We start from the raw sequence: 16,529 nt of genomic DNA on the forward strand, positions 1-16,529 counted from the left end.
TCCTATGTCTATATTCTCTTCTTCTTCTTCTTCTTGTTTTCCTATCACAGAGGGTTCCAGGTAGAACCTTTTTTTAATTATTAACCCTTACTTATCCAGTGAACCTGTAAAGAACCCTTTGTTTATAAGAATGTGTGTATTACCTGGTAAGTGTGCGGTACTAGAAGCATTTGCCACATTACTGTAAAGTCTGGAACTTCCGGTAGGCTCTGTCCGGTCTGTTCTGCACGGTGGTGACTGTATGTGCTGCTCTGATGGCGCGAGTGAAACCGCCACCTGAAGCAGTTTCCCAACTCAAGACAGAACAGCGGTTATTAATAATTCTGCTAAGAAAGAGTGGACAGATTACTGCGTATTTGCACTTAGGTCACGCACTTGAGTTAGCAGCAGGGGAAAAAACTACAACCTCCCCCCACACACACACTCACGCACACACACTCACACATACTCACACACACCCCAGCGCGGGGGTGTAAAGGGGGATAAAAGAGCTCGAGCGCATCGCCACCGGACCAACCAGCGAGCATCACCGAGACGCGCGCGCTCCCAAAGTAAGTAAAGCACGCCATGGTGTTTATTACAGACATTTCTTAATTTATAGGCAGTACAGTCTTTATTTTATTATAGACACCTGTTACTGTATAGATATGATGTATTTATTTATTCATTTATTTATGGACAGTTGTTATTTATTTATTTGTTTGTTTGTTTGTTTGTTTATTTATTTATTTATTTAATAAATGAACTATTTTATTATCCAGAGTTATCCTTGATCAGAAATGCTTTTCAGTTTTAGTTCTCTAATATTTCCAGACATTTCACATGCTGAGGCAAAAATATCAGAGTTTAAATCATAAAACCTTTAAAAAGCGTTTACAGCAATATTAATCTGTAATAATTGAAAAATATAATTGAATCAAGAGTTAATTAATCAATTAATTAATGAATACGAGTTGTTCTGGGTAATTGTTATGATTTTGGAAGCTTGTGCTGAAGATATGGTACTGAAATGCTTGTTTATATTTATTTATTTACGTATTTATTATTTGTTTATTTATTTGTTTTAATACTTTGATTGAAAATATGACAGACATAGAAGGAAAAAAGTAAAATACATAATAATAATAATAATAATAATAATAATAATAATAGATAAACTTTGGCAGTATTATGAAAATAAATGCACTCTATGTCTATATAATGTTTATGCATATATTTTTAGGGTCAGTGATTTATAAAAAAAAAAAAAACCCTAAGCCTCGTTGGACTTTCAAAAAAACACAAAAAAAAAACTACACTGACCACACTGACCTCACAAAGGAGCAAATGAGAGGAAGTGCGATTTAATATGTTTAATTTCATACAAATTGAATCCCAAGAAAAGGTTTAAACCCCAACTCTACCTCCACCCACAGCTCCGCCCCTAACCCCGCCCCTAACTGTGACCTTTTACAGTATAACCTTTTTATCCCCCTTTTTTAGATGAGAGCTTCACTGAGTATCATCACTATTCTCTGCCTGTGCAGTATGAGCATGTCAGCTTTGGACATGTTCCCGGAAAAATGTAAGAACACACACACACACACACACACACACACACACACACATTAACTGTAGATCCCTCCTGTCTGTTGGATTTTAATACTATCTTTAGTATTAAGTGTGTGCGTGTGTGTGTGTGTGTGTGTGTGTGTGTGTGTGTGTGAAGTTGTGGCAGGTCGGAAAGGCGGCAACGTTTCACTAAGCTGTGACAAACCCACAAAAAAACCCGTGACATGGAAGCTTGGAGATGAAGACCTCGACCCCATGGAAGGTATAATTGAGATCGAGGGCAACACGGTGAGGCTTCATCAACTTGACGTAGATCTGACTGGGAATTACACCTGCTGGAGCGAGGGACAGGAAGTGGACTACACCTACGTCCTGCTGGACATGTCTGACACCATAACCGGTGAGAGGGAGAGAATTCCTCCTTTCTGAAGGTTCAATGCAAACTAAAGGCTGGTTGATAAAACAAAAATATCATATCACGATATTTCAACATGATCCGCATCACGATATATAGGTTTATTAACAAACTACCACCACAGCATAGTAGCGTTGCGTTTAAATTAAACCTTTAAAAACTAATTAAATGACACTTTTATTTTTATATCATGTCTACAAAAAAATTGAGAATCAATAAACTAAAATAGTTTAAAATCTGTCAAAATTGTACAGTCTACTTCCAGAGTTTGCTATTGTTATAAAACAATGTACTGAGTGCGTTTTACTAGACATGAAGCTTCGCATTCAAGAATTAATTTTATATACATATATATAATCCAATAACAATCTCTTTATAAGCATCAGCGTGAAACTATTTGAGATGTCAAATGACAAATAATCACGTTTAAATTCAGATTACTTTTTTTAAATTTTTATGCAACTCAATGCATTAACACGACCCATATATGCTTTTATCTCTTATTCATGTGCGCTAAGTTTTTTCGACCTTATTTGGTTGCTACAGAAATAAAACTTAATTCTAAAAACAAAATGATTTTTAATTACAATGACAGTAGTGACAACAATAATAATAAATGTCACTATTAAACATTATTATTAGTAGTAGTAATAGCAGTAGTAATACTAATAACAATAACATTAATAATTTAAAAATAATTACTTTTTCTAATAAGGTTTTATTTATCATATATCACCTGTATTATTATTATTATTATTATTATTATTATTATTATTATTATTTTAATAATAACTGAGGAATAATAAACTCTGTCTCTCTGACTAGGGTCCCCTGTGTCCTGCACGGCTGAAACCTTTAACTGCACCTCCACAATTTCCTGCACAATGAGTGAGAAGGGCTTCCAATATTTCAGGCTTCGAGATGAAAGGTATCAGACACACACACACACACACACACACACACACACACACACACACACGTGTATCCTTGTATTCATAGTACACTAAACTACACACACTTGTATTCATAGTACAATAAACTACAATAATCTTCTACCGTGTATGTGTGTGTGCGTGTGTGTGTGTATGTGTGTGTGTGTGTGTGTGTGTGTGTGTAGGAGTGACTGCTGCTGGCTGAGTCCGTCCGCAGAGGGCAGGTTCTACCTGACACACGCCACCAACCCGTTTGCGGAGGAAGCCAAGCCCATAGTGGTGATAGGAGAAGCCGTGTCTACTCTACAGTATTACTTTGAAACCCGCCACAGCTTCTATGTCCGAGATATCAGTAAGTGTGTACAGTGTGTTTGTGTGTGTGTGTACAGTGTGTTTGTGTGTGTGTGTGTGTGTGTGTGTGTGTGTGTGTGTAAAACTAATCCACACTGGTGTGATGTGATGAAGCCGAGTTACTGTTACCACTTCAAAGTTGATTATTTTCCTCTAACGGCTCGTCCCCAAGTGTTTCACTCCTCTTACACCACAGCAATTTACCAACAACTACAATTTTTCATTTATTAAATAACGACACATCGTACTTTTTATCTTTTTATAGATACATTTAATGTTGTGAAACGTGTTAGTTCCTGTTGTCACTTACATTATAGCAGCTATAAACAGTCGTTCCCTCACCAGCTTCTCTTTACTCTCTCTTCAAGTTAATAAGACAAAAAAAAAAAAAACGCAGCTTGTTACACATTTTACCAAAAAAATGCAAAAAAGCGTAAACTCCTCTGTCCTGAAGTTCCAGCTTTACCTCTGACTGTTACAAAGCGCTGACACTGGAGACTCCTTCCATAAATGTTACATAAACACATTTCTCCTTACAGAAAACTTCACCATAGCAACAATTACACACGCTGTTATTCTGTTTATTATCAGTAGAGCGTCTGCTGTACACGTCCCTGTGAATGAGCTGTTACTATAGAAACAATAACGTATCAGAACGAGTGCATTAATATAAACCTGCGCTACTGTCAGAGCTGCTGTTATAGAGAATTAATCAACATCTTCTGACCAATCACAAACCAGTATTCATTCTTTCACTCTTTAAATATTAAAATGAACAGAACGTAAGTGTTAAACGTGTTAAACGTGTCCTGTGTGTGTTCTCTCTCTGTAGTAAGACCTGGATGTCCTCGTGTCTCCGTGTTGAAGACAGACAACGGGAGCATGTTGGCTGTGAATCCTCCTGTCACCTGGACTCTGCCCCTGAGCTACTACCCTCTAGAACATGAAATTGAGTTTCAGAAGAGAACTAACGGAGAGATATCATCACTCTTTTACACTCAACCCAACGTGAGTACCTTATTCAGCATACGTTATTTCTAAGGATTTAAAACGAAATAATCAGAGAGCTTTAAGTAACAAAACACTAGATAATGTGAAAAACTCCAAGGCTGTAACTTTATACACAATAACACATGAAGTAAAGAAAAGAACAGGATTACACCGTTAATGCTGGATTCTGCATTCTGATTGGTCAGAAGGTGTTGATTAGTTTTCCAGAACAGCAGCTCTGTCAGTATTGCAGGTTTATATTAATGCTCTCGTTGTAATACGTTATCGTTTCTATAGTAACAGCTCATTCACAGAGACTTGATATGGTGAAGTGTTCTTAAAGTTTATGTAACATGTATGGAAGGAGTCTCCAGTGTCAGCGCTTTGTAACAGTCAGAGGTAAAGCTGTAACTTTAAGTTTTCCGACATCTTCAGGACAGAGGAGTTTACGCTTCTTTGCGGTTTCTCAGTAACATGCGGAACAAGCTGCGATTATATTTTTTTTCATATTATTAACTTGAAGAGAGAGAATAAAGAGAGGCTGGTGAGGGAACGACTGTTTATAGCTGCTATAACGTAAGTGACAACAGGAACTAACTCGTTTCCTGGACATTAAATGTAACTATAAACAGATAAAAAGTATGACGTGTCGTACTTTAAATAAATAAAACACTTGTAATTGTCGGTAAGTTGCTGTGGTGTAAGAGGAATGAAACACTTGGGGGCTTGCGGTTAGAGGAAAATAATCAGTTTCAGTGTGATAACAGTAACTCTGCTTCATCACACTTTTATACAGAGGAAAGAATTTGTGAATTCTGGAAATTTTCAGGGTCTTTACAGTTGACTGATAAACGTCAGTGTGAGCGTAAACGAACGCTTTTCTCATCTTTCATCAGAACACGGACTCGTCAGGAGGAAGCGTCGCCATCCCGACCGGAACCAGTAAACTGCGGGCTCGCTGCAGAGACTCTCTCCTGCTCTCACAGTGGAGTGAATGGACTGCGTGGCAAAATGTATCTCACTGAAACACACACACACACACACACACACACACACAATTATTAATGCAGCTACACCTAAATCTGACTCTAACCTTAACCTCAGTAACCAAAAGGAAACAATTCGGAAACAATATTTTATTTTCAATAAAAGTTGCAGATTTTTTTAAAGACCAGACAAAAGTCCCCACAAGGTCCTATCCTTGTGGGACATTTGGTCCCCACCAAGATATAAAAACATCCCACCCCTACACACACACACACACACACACACACACACAGGCATAAAGATATAAAAACACACACAAATTTAATTATTCATGTTCCTGTTCTTTCTTTGGGTTCATTCGGAGCATCGTATTTATTTATTTATTTATTTAATTATTTAATTATTTATTCCTTTATTCTGTTTCTATCTGATTAAAAAGCTTCTCTTCTTTGCTTCATCCTGTCTTTTGTTGTTCCATATTTCTGTGATTCTGCATTTCCTATAAGTGTGAAATTACTTATAGACACACAGCCGTTATGACCGCAGATTTACCACCAAAAGAGTTTTCATTTAAATAAAGTCTGAAAGATGGACGATATGATTTACATTCCAAACAGTCCTAACTTTAGGAATATGTTTATTAAACAGCTGTGTTGGAAATTCCTTGATTATTGGACATTTGAACTATTTAATTTGAACGTTTTATAACATGCTCTGGGAGAACGGTGGTGTTTTACAGGTTCATATATCAGAAATATTTCTAAGGTTTGGTGATTTCCTAACTGGAGCGGGTTATTCCTTACCTGTGATGTGATTCAGAGTCACTAAACAAATTTATTTGGAATTTACAGAACCTGATTAAATATATTGTTTAAAAAATCCCATTGCAAAATAAAAAGAGTGAAACTATTACATGTGCAGCTGCACAGAAATGCACATGATGTCTCTTTGTGTTCTCAGGTGGGTAAGAGAAGACCCAAAAAAGGCAAGAAACAAAAGAAAAAGGACAAGAAGAAAAAAGGCATTCGCCACAAGAGCAGATAAAATCTAACTTACTGTAGTATGAAGTTCTACACTTTCATCTCCTCCGTTCTTTTTTCTTCATGTAGCTAATAGATTTAGTGTGTGTGTGTTTAAATAAAACCTTTGCATTTACTCACATCGACCATCAGGAGGCACTGCACCTTTTACCTTTCTACAGTTTTTTTTAAGAACAAATCTTTATGATGTTACACACATTTCACAACTTGTGTGATCTTTACCACTAATTTGTATTAGATTAGCAGTGATCATTAAACCAGACCGTCTATTTTAAATTTCCTTCCATGCAAACACAAAAAGCAGCACATTTATAACATAACAGCAGCTCTGACAGTAGCGCAGCTTTATATTAATACGTTATGGTTTCTATAGCAACAGCTCATTCACAGAGACGTGTACAGCGTACGCTCCACTGATAATAAACAGATTAAAATAATCATTGATGTGGTGAAGTTTTCTGTAAGGAGAAATGTGTTTATGTAACGTGTATGGAAGGAGTCTCCAGTGTCAGCGCTTTGTAACAGTCAGAGGTAAAGCTGTAACTTTAAGTTTTCCGACATCTTCAGGACAGAGGAGTTTACGCTTCTTTGCAGTTTCTCAGTAACATGCGCAATAAGCTGCATTTTTAATTTGTCTTATTAACTTCAAAAGAGAGAGAATAAAGAGACACTGGTGAGGGAACGAGTGTTAATAGCTGCTGTAACATAAGCGAGAACAGGAACTAACTTGCATCAAATGTAACTATAAATGGATAAAAAGTATGATGTGTCGTTCTTTAATAACTAAACAATTGTAATTGTTGGTAAATTGCTGTGGTGTAAGAGAAATAAAACACTGCTGTTATAGGAAAATAATCAACTTCAGGATGATAACAGAAACTTCATCACACCACCCTGTCACTCAGTGTTTTACTATAACACACACACACACACACACACACACACAATTTCTTACTTATTTAAAAGTCGGATAATATTCTGCTAAATGCTCTAAATGCACAATTATAAATGTAAAAGAGACACTGTGAAACTTTATGTCTGTGCAGGTAACTGAATCAAAATGGCTGCTTTTATTTCATTAAATCAATCACATTAAGCTGAAACGTCTGATTAAAGTTCGAGCACAAATCCTGAAAAAAACATCAGGAGCAGTCCGGGCTTCCTGTTACAAGATTAAAATGAATCAAATATAAGATTATTAAACCTATTCCTAGACATTTTTTTTACTAATTTCAAGCTTGAAGTAGTCTTGTTTTATTGGCAGATAATTTTGTTAATTTTAAACATTTATTTCTGCAAAGAAGCAAAATGATCTGTCTATAGAATAAGAACATTTAAAGCTTGAAATGAGTAAAAGCATCTACAAACAAGCTGATTAAGCTTACATTTGATTTATAATCATCTCATAATCAGAAATATAAGATAAATTTGCCCATATTCAAGATATTGTCACTGGCTAAGATGTCGTTATCTGCAGTGATGACACTTTAATACACTACGAGGTCTTTTAGTTAAAACACTGAGAAATATCTGGAGTATAATCATTATTTAATTTCAGGACGCAGCAGAAGCAGCAGCAGCTGTTACACTCGTCTGTGAGTGTTTTCAGTTTTCAGCCTGTGTGTGTGTGTGTTTCTGACTGGTTGTGGTCGGTGATGCTGGACTCGAGGTGACGTCGCAGTGCGCTCGGTTCCTGTTCTCCCGGATCAGCCGTCACGAACATCCAGTGATTACGTTCCTGCTCGGCCTTATGGGAATCCAGGAACGTGTGAGCCGTGATCTCGGACATTTTCCCAAACGTAGTCCTACACGACATCGATCCAAATGAGTCACACGTGCAGAGTAGATCTGACTCTGAATCAATCTCATCATTTTGACAAAATCCAGAATTTTTTTTTTTAATTGTTTGTAATCAGGAGTTTAATGAAAGAGTGTAAAACAGGGTTCATGTCTTTACCGGAGTGTGTGATCAGGCAGAGCAGCGAGACACTGGTTAGTTTTACAGTGAGACAGCAGCAGCTTAGAGTTCACCTGCACACACACACACACACACACACACACACACACACACACACACACACACACAGTGTCATGTTACAGCCTGACCATCAAACTGCCATTCATAAGAACCAGTCACTGAAAGCAAACCTGAGAATGACCGAAAAAAAATGATGAAGGAAAAAATAAAGAAAGCAATAAACAAAGATGGCACAGTAAAAAAATAAATAAAAAGAAAAAAAAAGGAATGAAGGAAGGAGGAAAGATGGAGGGAGAAAGAAATACAAAAAACAAAAAGGAACAAAAATATGTTTGAAAAGAGATGAAAGAAAACACAAAGATGAGACAAGGAAAACAGCTAGAAAGAAAGAAAGAGAAAGAAAGAAAGAAAGAAAGACATGTGGAAATGCTAGCTACAGTACAGACTCTTCTCAGGTGTGTTTATAGGTATGCTGGGGTATTACAGGTGTTTAAAGATGTTTACATGTGCTTTACAGGTGTTCATAAATGTTTACAGGCATTTACAGGTGTGCAGATGTGTTTACAGGTGTTTTGTTGTGTTATACAGGTGTGCAGGTGTGTTTACAGGTGTTTTGTTGTGTTTAACAGCTGTTTTGTTGTGTTTTACAAGTGTGGAGGTGTGTTTACAGGTGTGCAGGTGTGTTTAACAGCTGTTTTGTTGTGTTTTACAGGTGTGGAGGTGTGTTTACAGGTGTGCAGATGTGTTTACAGGTGTTTTGTTGTGTTTAACAGCTGTTTTGTTGTGTTTTACAGGTGTGGAGGTGTGTTTACAGGTGTGCAGATGTGTTTACAGGTGTTTTGTTGTGTTTAACAGCTGTTTTGTTGTGTTTTACAGGTGTGGAGGTGTGTTTACAGGTGTGCAGGTGTGTTTACAGGTGTTTTGTTGTGTTATACAGGTGTGCAGGTGTGTTTACAGGTGTTTTGTTGTGTTATACAGCTGTTTTGTTGTGTTTTACAGGTGTGGAGGTGTGTTTACAGGTGTGCAGGTGTGTTTACAGCTGTTTTGCTGTGTTTTACAGGTGTGCAGGTGTGTTTACAGGTGTTTTGTTGTGTTATACAGGTGTGCAGGTGTGTTTACAGGTGTGCAGGTGTGTTTACAGGTGTGCAGATGTGTTTAACAGCTGTTTTGTTGTGTTTTACAGGTGTGGAGGTGTGTTTACCCGCACGGGGAAGCCTTCATGTTCGAGTCGGTCCTGTGGATCAAAATAAACAAGCCTCCACCAACACAGGAAGTCCAGCTGCTCCACTAAGCTCACTTCCTGTAGCCGGGATTTCTTAGCACACTTCTGGAAGGTTCTGTGGTCACTGGCCAGGTAAAGCTACACAGAATACATGTGGCTTTCATATTATATCCTTCAGGAGGAGGCGAGTCACAGCCTCACATTTAGTCAACAATGAAAAATTGCTTTAGATATTTTAAAACGTAAAAAATAAAAGTAAGCATTTTCTGCTGATCGTGTGTCACCATCGGGCCTTTTATGAATTTTATGAATCATCAGGAAAATGGAGCAGAATTTGAAATGACAGAATTCCCTTTTTCCTGGTTACATTACTGCGGAAAAATCGACTTTAAATGGCACACTGATGAGCTCATCGCTGCTAGGTTACCTCTCCACCGAAGCCTGCAGTCGTCCTGAGGGCGAAGTTTTGCTCGTATCTGAGTATCTCTCCATCTGCAGTCTCGTCCACACTAAACCACAAACCACAGAAAAGAGGAAGTGTGTCTGTGTGTGTGTGTGTGTGTGCGTGTGTGTGTGTGGGCATAAACAGTAGCACACAATGGGCCTCATTTATAAATCTTTTAATGTGTGTAAATGTTTTTGTAGACCAAACCGAACCAAAAGAAAAAAATTCCACCAGATTTACAAAAGTTTACTTAATACTCACGTGTGTATGTTGATAAAAGCCAATCAGCTGTAAATTACCAATAGCACAGCTGATTTACGTTTAGCCACACCCACAACACTCTGTTAAAGCCATTAAAGGCAAAGAGAGCTGAAAATAAAATAAAATTGCAACTAAACAGTGAAAGAGCGCCTCCTAAGCCGGAGTGTGTTAAATCTTCCACTAACGCAGCTCAGCCACTGCAGCGTGTCAGCTACCATAGACACACACTAACTCTTCCTCATTTTATAAGGCGCCATTACTTTTGTCCTGATTAAACAGCTGGTTTTATTTGTCTTAATTTATGGACTTCCTTGGTGTGTAATTGAAATAAATAGGTGATGTAAACATGACGGCGTAATCCGTTTATAAAATCACAGAAACTCATCGGTGATTATATGATTTGAAGAAGGTCAGTCGAGGTTCACATTAGTGACTCTACAGAAATTTACACAAACTCAGGAGTGAAATGTAGGATACAAAGATTACGCAAATAACTGGATGTTCATGAAGACCACATTTCCTGAATAAACGCTCCTGAGAACGATTCACGAATGAATTCCTTTCATATGCAGTTTGATAAACGTGGCCTGGTGTTCATAGGTGAGTGAAAATCTTTACCTGGTGATTATGAAGGCGTTCATCACACACGGCTGGATGCTGCTGGCTCCGCCCACCTGACAGGGACCCTGTAGATGCGGCTTGGAGTTTGTTTCTGGACGTGATGTGATGTTGCGGAGGTCGGCGATGATGCTGAGGGCGCAGGGGTCACACGGGTCGTGCGTCTTCCCTCTAGTGTTTAACAGCATGACCGTGTCTCCGAAACGCAACAGTCCATCCGGGGACACGGAGAGATTCACCTGAAAAACATGCTTTTTCATATTTATATGAAGCTTAAATTAAAATATTTCTATTCAAGTGTGGCAAAATTAGGTTTTGAAATAAACTGTAGATAAAATAATACCAACAATACATTTAAAGTGTTCAGTTATTTATGTCACAGATGTTCCTTCATGTAACGAAATGTATTACGATATGTAATAGTAATAATGATTCAAAAATAATAATAAAATAACTGCATGAGTGTGATATAAATCATCTCTAATCACTGTATGTCTGTGTGTTACTGTTATAACTGCCTTCTCCTTTTTCACATCCTCTCTGTTGAATGATTCATGCACATATCCCTCTTTTTATTTTTCCTTTTAATGGTTTTCTTTTATCGCCCAGATACCACGGGGTGCAGAATTTGCCCTCAACTGCACAGTAAAAACACAGACAGGAACGACAAAATTCCTGCATTAAACATCCCGGAGAAGTGTGTGACCGCGAGCACTGTCGTGCTTTCATCGTCGTGCTGCTACAGTGAGTGATGAAGAGGAGTTAATGACGCTGATTATTTTCCCCTAACAGCGATTTACCAACAATTACAATTTCCATTTTTTAAAAAACAGCTCATCACACTCTTCACACACGCAATGCTGTGGAATGTGGGTGAAGTAAGTTAGTTCCTGATCTCACTTATGTTAGAACAGCTAGAAATAGTAGTTTACTTCATCATCATGATGTCAGTGCACTTGCAGAGTGAGTCAGTGACATATAGTAAATTATCCTGTAAGTGTGTATGAAAGTGTTTTATTCTTTATTTGTGTCACTGTAAGTTTAAAGTCATGGTCTCTACACCACATTAACACACTGATTCCTTTCTTTATACGCACGCGGTGTATTTTCGGTATATTGCTGATATTACATTCCTAACTTTTATCTTCTTTTGCACACTTCTTCTTTTCTGTAGACTGTATGAGTTATTCTCTAATGAGTCATTATCAGAGATATGAACTGAGCTGCTTACAGGGTGGAGGAGGGTTTGTCTCAGGACGCCGGTTTTTTGGACAGTGAGCTCTCCTCTGTCCTTCCGCTGCAGGAAGTCTCTCAGAGCCTCCTGCACACACACACACACACACACACACAGAGAGAGAGAGAGAGAGAGAGAGAGAGAGAGAGAGTTAAACTCAACACTCCTCTCCAGTTAAAGCAGCTCTTCATTACAGCTGATGTGGAGAACTTTGCTGAACCTCCTCCAGAGCCTCGTCCTCTCTCCAGTTCCCCATCCGGACCCCCGGCCTGTAAACCCGCACATGCGACATCTCAGCGCTGACACACTCCACACTCACACTCCACTCACACTTAACTCACACTCCACTCACACTGCACTCACACTTAACTCACACTTAACTCACACTCAACTCACACTCACACTTAACTCACACTCAACTCACACTCAACTCACACTCCACTCACACCGAACTCACACTCAACTCACACTCACACTCCACTCACACTCCACTCATATACAGCAAAAAAACCCAGTAAGAGCTGTGTATTATGGAGATATAAAGCTCGCAGTAACTCCAGGTGTGAGCTCTGTGACCTGCTCTAACCAACGCAGCGGAGGAGTGTGTTTACGCGTCTCCATGGTAACAAGCCTCAAAGAAAGAAAAAAGAAAGAACACATCCGGTAGATGGAGCATGGAGCAGGGAGACTGGGGTCGGTTGTAACATTTCCAACCTAAAAAGAAAAATTTTTTGCAAAATATTCTAAAGCTCCAGGTTTCTGAGACGCGTTTGTGCATCTGTTACCTAAATAACAAATAAACAAACGTAAACAAACATAAACAAACGTAAACAAACGTAAACAAACATAAACAAACGTAAACAAACATAAACAAACGTAAACAAACGTAAACAAACGTAAACAAACATCATTTTCTTTCTTAGAGATAAAACATGACATGATGGTGTGATACGGACTGACACCCCCCCCCCCCTTGTTTTATTCCTCTTACACCACAGCAGTTTACCAACAATTACAATTTATATCTTAAAGAATGACACATCATATGTTTTATCCATTTATAGTTACATTTAATCTTTCAAGAAATGAGTTAGTTCCTGTTGTCGCTTACACTCGTTCCCTCACCAGCCTCTCTTTATTCTCTCTCTTCAAGTTAATAAGACAAAAATAAATGCAGCTCGTTCCGCATGTTAGTGAGAAACCGCAAAGAAGCGTAAACTCCTCTGTCCTGGAGACGTCAGAAAACTGACATCTTCTGACCAATCGCAGTCCAGAACTCAGCAGCAGTGTGGTGGAAAAGTTATTAAGTTCTGATTAATATAACAGTCTGAAACATTTAATAATGTTTAAATCTTGTCTGCAAGAAGTTTGATTAATAAGTGAGGAAAAATAAGCTGTTGCTCAGATTTTTGTTTTTTAAAGTTAGCTTATCACTAATTTTGGGCTCATGACTTGGTGACTAGTGAGAGAGATATATATCAGAGTATAATCATCCTTAAAACAGGCATAAATACATTTTATAGTTTATCTAATATACAGGCATTTTGCTGTGCAGGATTATTCTCTCAATCTTAAAATCCTTCAGAGATTTTATATTTTTAAGTTGTTTCACATTTTCTTTTTTTCAGTTACATGAGAATTTTTTTTTGCATTTTTAAAGGATAAGCTGAAGAGTTATAAATATAAATAATAAATAAATAAATATGAATTAAATATTCATATTTGAGCAATGAATAAGTGTAGCTAGTGATGTCAGTATTTTATTATAGAATACATAACTAAATTAATTTAAAATAAACTAAAAAAAAGTCTCTTGTAAATCTCGTGTAAAAACTAGTTCTATTTCATCATGAATAATTATTTTTAAAAAGTAGTCAAATACTTTTAAACATTTAATTGATATATGTTGACTGAAAAGTTTCTAATTTAATCAATGAATTTTTTTTTGTGAATTATTATTATTATTATTATTATTATTATTATTATGTAGCTTAAAATGCTTTAGAGATCAGTTGCAGAGATGGAAAGATTCCCAGATACTTACGCAGACCTAAAGTGCCTGTGTGCGTGTGTGTGTGTGCGTGTGTGTGTGTGTGTGCGTGTGTGTGTGTGCGTGTGTGTGTGTGCGTGCGTGTGTGTGTGTGTGCGTGATAAGTGATGTTAAGTGCCTCATTGTCAATAACGGAACTACACATCATAAGTAGGTAGGAGATGTTTATGAAAGCAAAGTTCTGAAATATTAAAACTGACAGGAAGTGAAAAGCTGCACACACACACACACACACACACACACACACACACACACACACACACCACTAACCACAGCCATATTCTTTATACTGATATAATTTGTTTTGCTGCAGTGAACTAATTAAAAAATAGAACTGATTAGTGTTTGTGGTAAACCTACAGCAATAACACAATAACAGTACTCTAATTAAAAGCTGATATTTGGCCATGAATGCCTTGTACACAATAATTCTATTAAAATTGCAATTTGTTTTTTTTTTTAACATTTGAGAACACACTGTCTAAATTAGTTTTTATATTTTTCAGTCCTTGCCTTTTCAGTTTTTTATTTATTTTTTTCCATTTTGCTGCATCATAAACCACGTGCCAGTCAGAGGGACGCTTTGTTAGCAGAGTTCGTTTTTATTTTATACAGTACTGTTATGTATTGGTCAATAAAATCGAATGAACCATGATTCCATGTTCAATTAACGACACAATATTATACTTGTGTCCACAATGATCCAAAAATAAACAGAGACACTGCAGCCTCAGTGACTGTGTACACTGGATCACATTATTGTACTTTTATCTCCTAAAATAAGAAAATGTTAGTTATTTAATCAGTTAGTTAGTCAGTTAGTTATGTGACTGTGGTTCTATAAACACCCAAATACCTCCAAAGGTGGTGATAATGTTTATGAATAACATCACAAGGGTCAGGACTCACCTTAGGACTGAATATAAAGGCGATCAGAGATGACATCACGGGGAACGCCAGTGTTAACTTGGAGAACGCGTATGATGACGCTCCGGTAGCAGCAGTGCTAAATAACGCCCGTGATGAGGAGATACTCCATGTAGAATGTCACGCCACTGATGTCTATCATCCCGTCGGCCATCTTCTGTTTAGTAGAGGTGTAAGGCAGTGACGCTATCTGTATCCGTATCTGTATTCGGATTTGTGAATGTGGGGCATGAGAGCATACGAGACCCGTGTACTAGTGGCTCTTGTGGTCAGGAGCGGTCCACTTATTAGCCGATTTATTCCAAGACGCCAAACAGACAGGAAGAGGTGACCTGGCTGAGGGTGCCAAAACTTTTTGTCCATCTGTCCTGCACAAGGAGGAAGCCATTAAGCCACCTTCAGGTGATCAACCCTAAGCCTGGTGTACTGTATGAATGATGAGCGTGTTTAACACGAGGTTGCAGCTACTACATCATCAAGACGTCGTTGAAAGAGTAGATTCTGAATGTTTCTAAATCCAGCGTTTATCTCAATCTCAAACAAAAAAAGGAAAAAAAGCATCTTGTTCGAATAGCTGAGTCACAGCACATTCAGAGGGACGCGCTATCTGCCTTCTTCCACATACAGGAGCTCACACACACCTGTGATTGGGTAGTACTGCTGTGATTGACAGGGGAGAGAGAGTATGCCCCTCCCACTCAGGAAGCACAGTCAGGTTTGTTCTCTTGGCTCGTGGCCATCGATAGCTGTGGCATCGTCAGGATCAGAACTCATGATCTGCAGATAACAGAGCGAATGCGTTTGCACCTCACAGGAGCTTGTCTTACTGGTGACACTTTTAACTCTAATGTTCGGATCAGTGTGAATTTGAATTTGAGTGAATTCTGAGCGCAGGACCAAGGCGTCAAATCCAAGCGGTGTTGCCTGTAGGTGCAGCGGAACCGCAATGGCTTCTCCGGCGTGACGTGGTTTTCCTGATGATTAGCTCAGTGAAAGCAGCAGTGCATGCTGGGGACTTCCTGACCATCTCAGTGCCATCAATCTGACGGCGAGGAAGAATCAGAAAGTATCAGCGAGTAAAAGCGTGTCGTAGATAACGAGGCCAGTTGTGGGCAGGTGCAACCTGTTCCAGCGATTTCCGGCTCTGCTCAGGAGAACCACAATCCTCAGTGTGGTGATTTGGCTTTGATGAAGAACTCCACCTGTGGCTCACCAAATCTTCACCAGATCTGGGCCACTTCCGGGTGCAGTCCTTAGCGAACACGCCTTCTCCACAGAGCTTCTGCTGCGCTGATGTACAGTACTGGGAGGAGTGTGTGGGAGTAGTGTGTGGGAGTAGTGTGTGGAAACTGTGGAGGAGCCGACCTGAGGAGCACATGGTGATGTCTCACAAGCAGTCAGAACTTTGAGTTTGAACGGGGGACACAGAGTTCAGGACTGGAGCAATAAAAACCTAGCAATAAAATCCTGGCACTGAGGCAAAGTGAATACCGGCATAGTCAGTGCTGTGGGTCTCTCTCTCTCTCTC

The 16,529-nt window shown here is 38.5% G+C and overlaps 2 protein-coding genes across 3 annotated transcripts; one reads left to right on the plus strand and one right to left on the minus strand.

Annotated features, from left to right (window-relative positions):
* Positions 1-226: 226 nt before the first annotated feature.
* Positions 227-6,943, plus strand: si:dkey-88e18.2 (interleukin-12 subunit beta). The gene is made up of 8 exons (XM_053234657.1): positions 227-551; positions 1,483-1,564; positions 1,709-1,951; positions 2,792-2,894; positions 3,084-3,250; positions 4,082-4,257; positions 5,136-5,252; positions 6,187-6,943. Exons 2-8 carry the CDS (start codon positions 1,483-1,485, stop codon positions 6,268-6,270), a joined length of 972 nt encoding a protein of 323 aa, XP_053090632.1. The 5' UTR covers positions 227-551; the 3' UTR covers positions 6,271-6,943.
* Positions 6,944-7,323: 380 nt separating this feature from the next.
* Positions 7,324-15,828, minus strand: cfap161 (cilia and flagella associated protein 161). Of its 2 annotated transcripts, none has more exons than XM_053234658.1 (7): positions 14,984-15,828; positions 12,022-12,111; positions 10,791-11,029; positions 9,894-9,975; positions 9,446-9,604; positions 8,224-8,297; positions 7,324-8,071 (listed from the first exon to the last, which is right to left on the minus strand). In XM_053234658.1, the coding sequence occupies exons 1-7, from the start codon at positions 15,017-15,019 to the stop codon at positions 7,879-7,881; spliced, it is 873 nt and encodes a 290-aa protein (XP_053090633.1). In that variant the 5' UTR covers positions 15,020-15,828; the 3' UTR covers positions 7,324-7,878. The 2 variants fall into 2 exon arrangements, with proteins under 2 accessions (XP_053090633.1, XP_026769945.3); XM_026914144.3 differs by lacking the exon at positions 14,984-15,828 and adding an exon at positions 12,245-12,638.
* Positions 15,829-16,529: the final 701 nt, after the last annotated feature.

This window comes from Pangasianodon hypophthalmus, chromosome 6 (genome assembly GCF_027358585.1).
Source record: "Pangasianodon hypophthalmus isolate fPanHyp1 chromosome 6, fPanHyp1.pri, whole genome shotgun sequence".
In the NCBI taxonomy this organism is placed as follows: domain Eukaryota; kingdom Metazoa; phylum Chordata; class Actinopteri; order Siluriformes; family Pangasiidae; genus Pangasianodon; species Pangasianodon hypophthalmus.

Bases quoted from the DNA above. Each gene is read 5' to 3' on its own strand.
- si:dkey-88e18.2 (XM_053234657.1), top strand. From the start codon at position 1,483: ATGAGAGCTTCACTGAGTATCATCACTATTCTCTGCCTGTGCAGTATG. The intron at 1,565-1,708 runs GTAAGAACACAC...GTGTGTGTGAAG, and splicing joins GGACATGTTCCCGGAAAAAT to TTGTGGCAGGTCGGAAAGGC. The intron at 2,895-3,083 runs GTATCAGACACA...GTGTGTGTGTAG, and splicing joins TTCAGGCTTCGAGATGAAAG to GAGTGACTGCTGCTGGCTGA.
- cfap161 (XM_026914144.3), bottom strand. From the start codon at position 12,316: ATGTCGCATGTGCGGGTTTACAGGCCGGGGGTCCGGATGGGGAACTGG. The intron at 12,112-12,244 runs GTTCAGCAAAGT...GTGTGTGTGCAG, and splicing joins AGGACGAGGCTCTGGAGGAG to GAGGCTCTGAGAGACTTCCT. The intron at 8,072-8,223 runs GTAAAGACATGA...GATGTCGTGTAG, and splicing joins CTGCCTGATCACACACTCCG to GACTACGTTTGGGAAAATGT.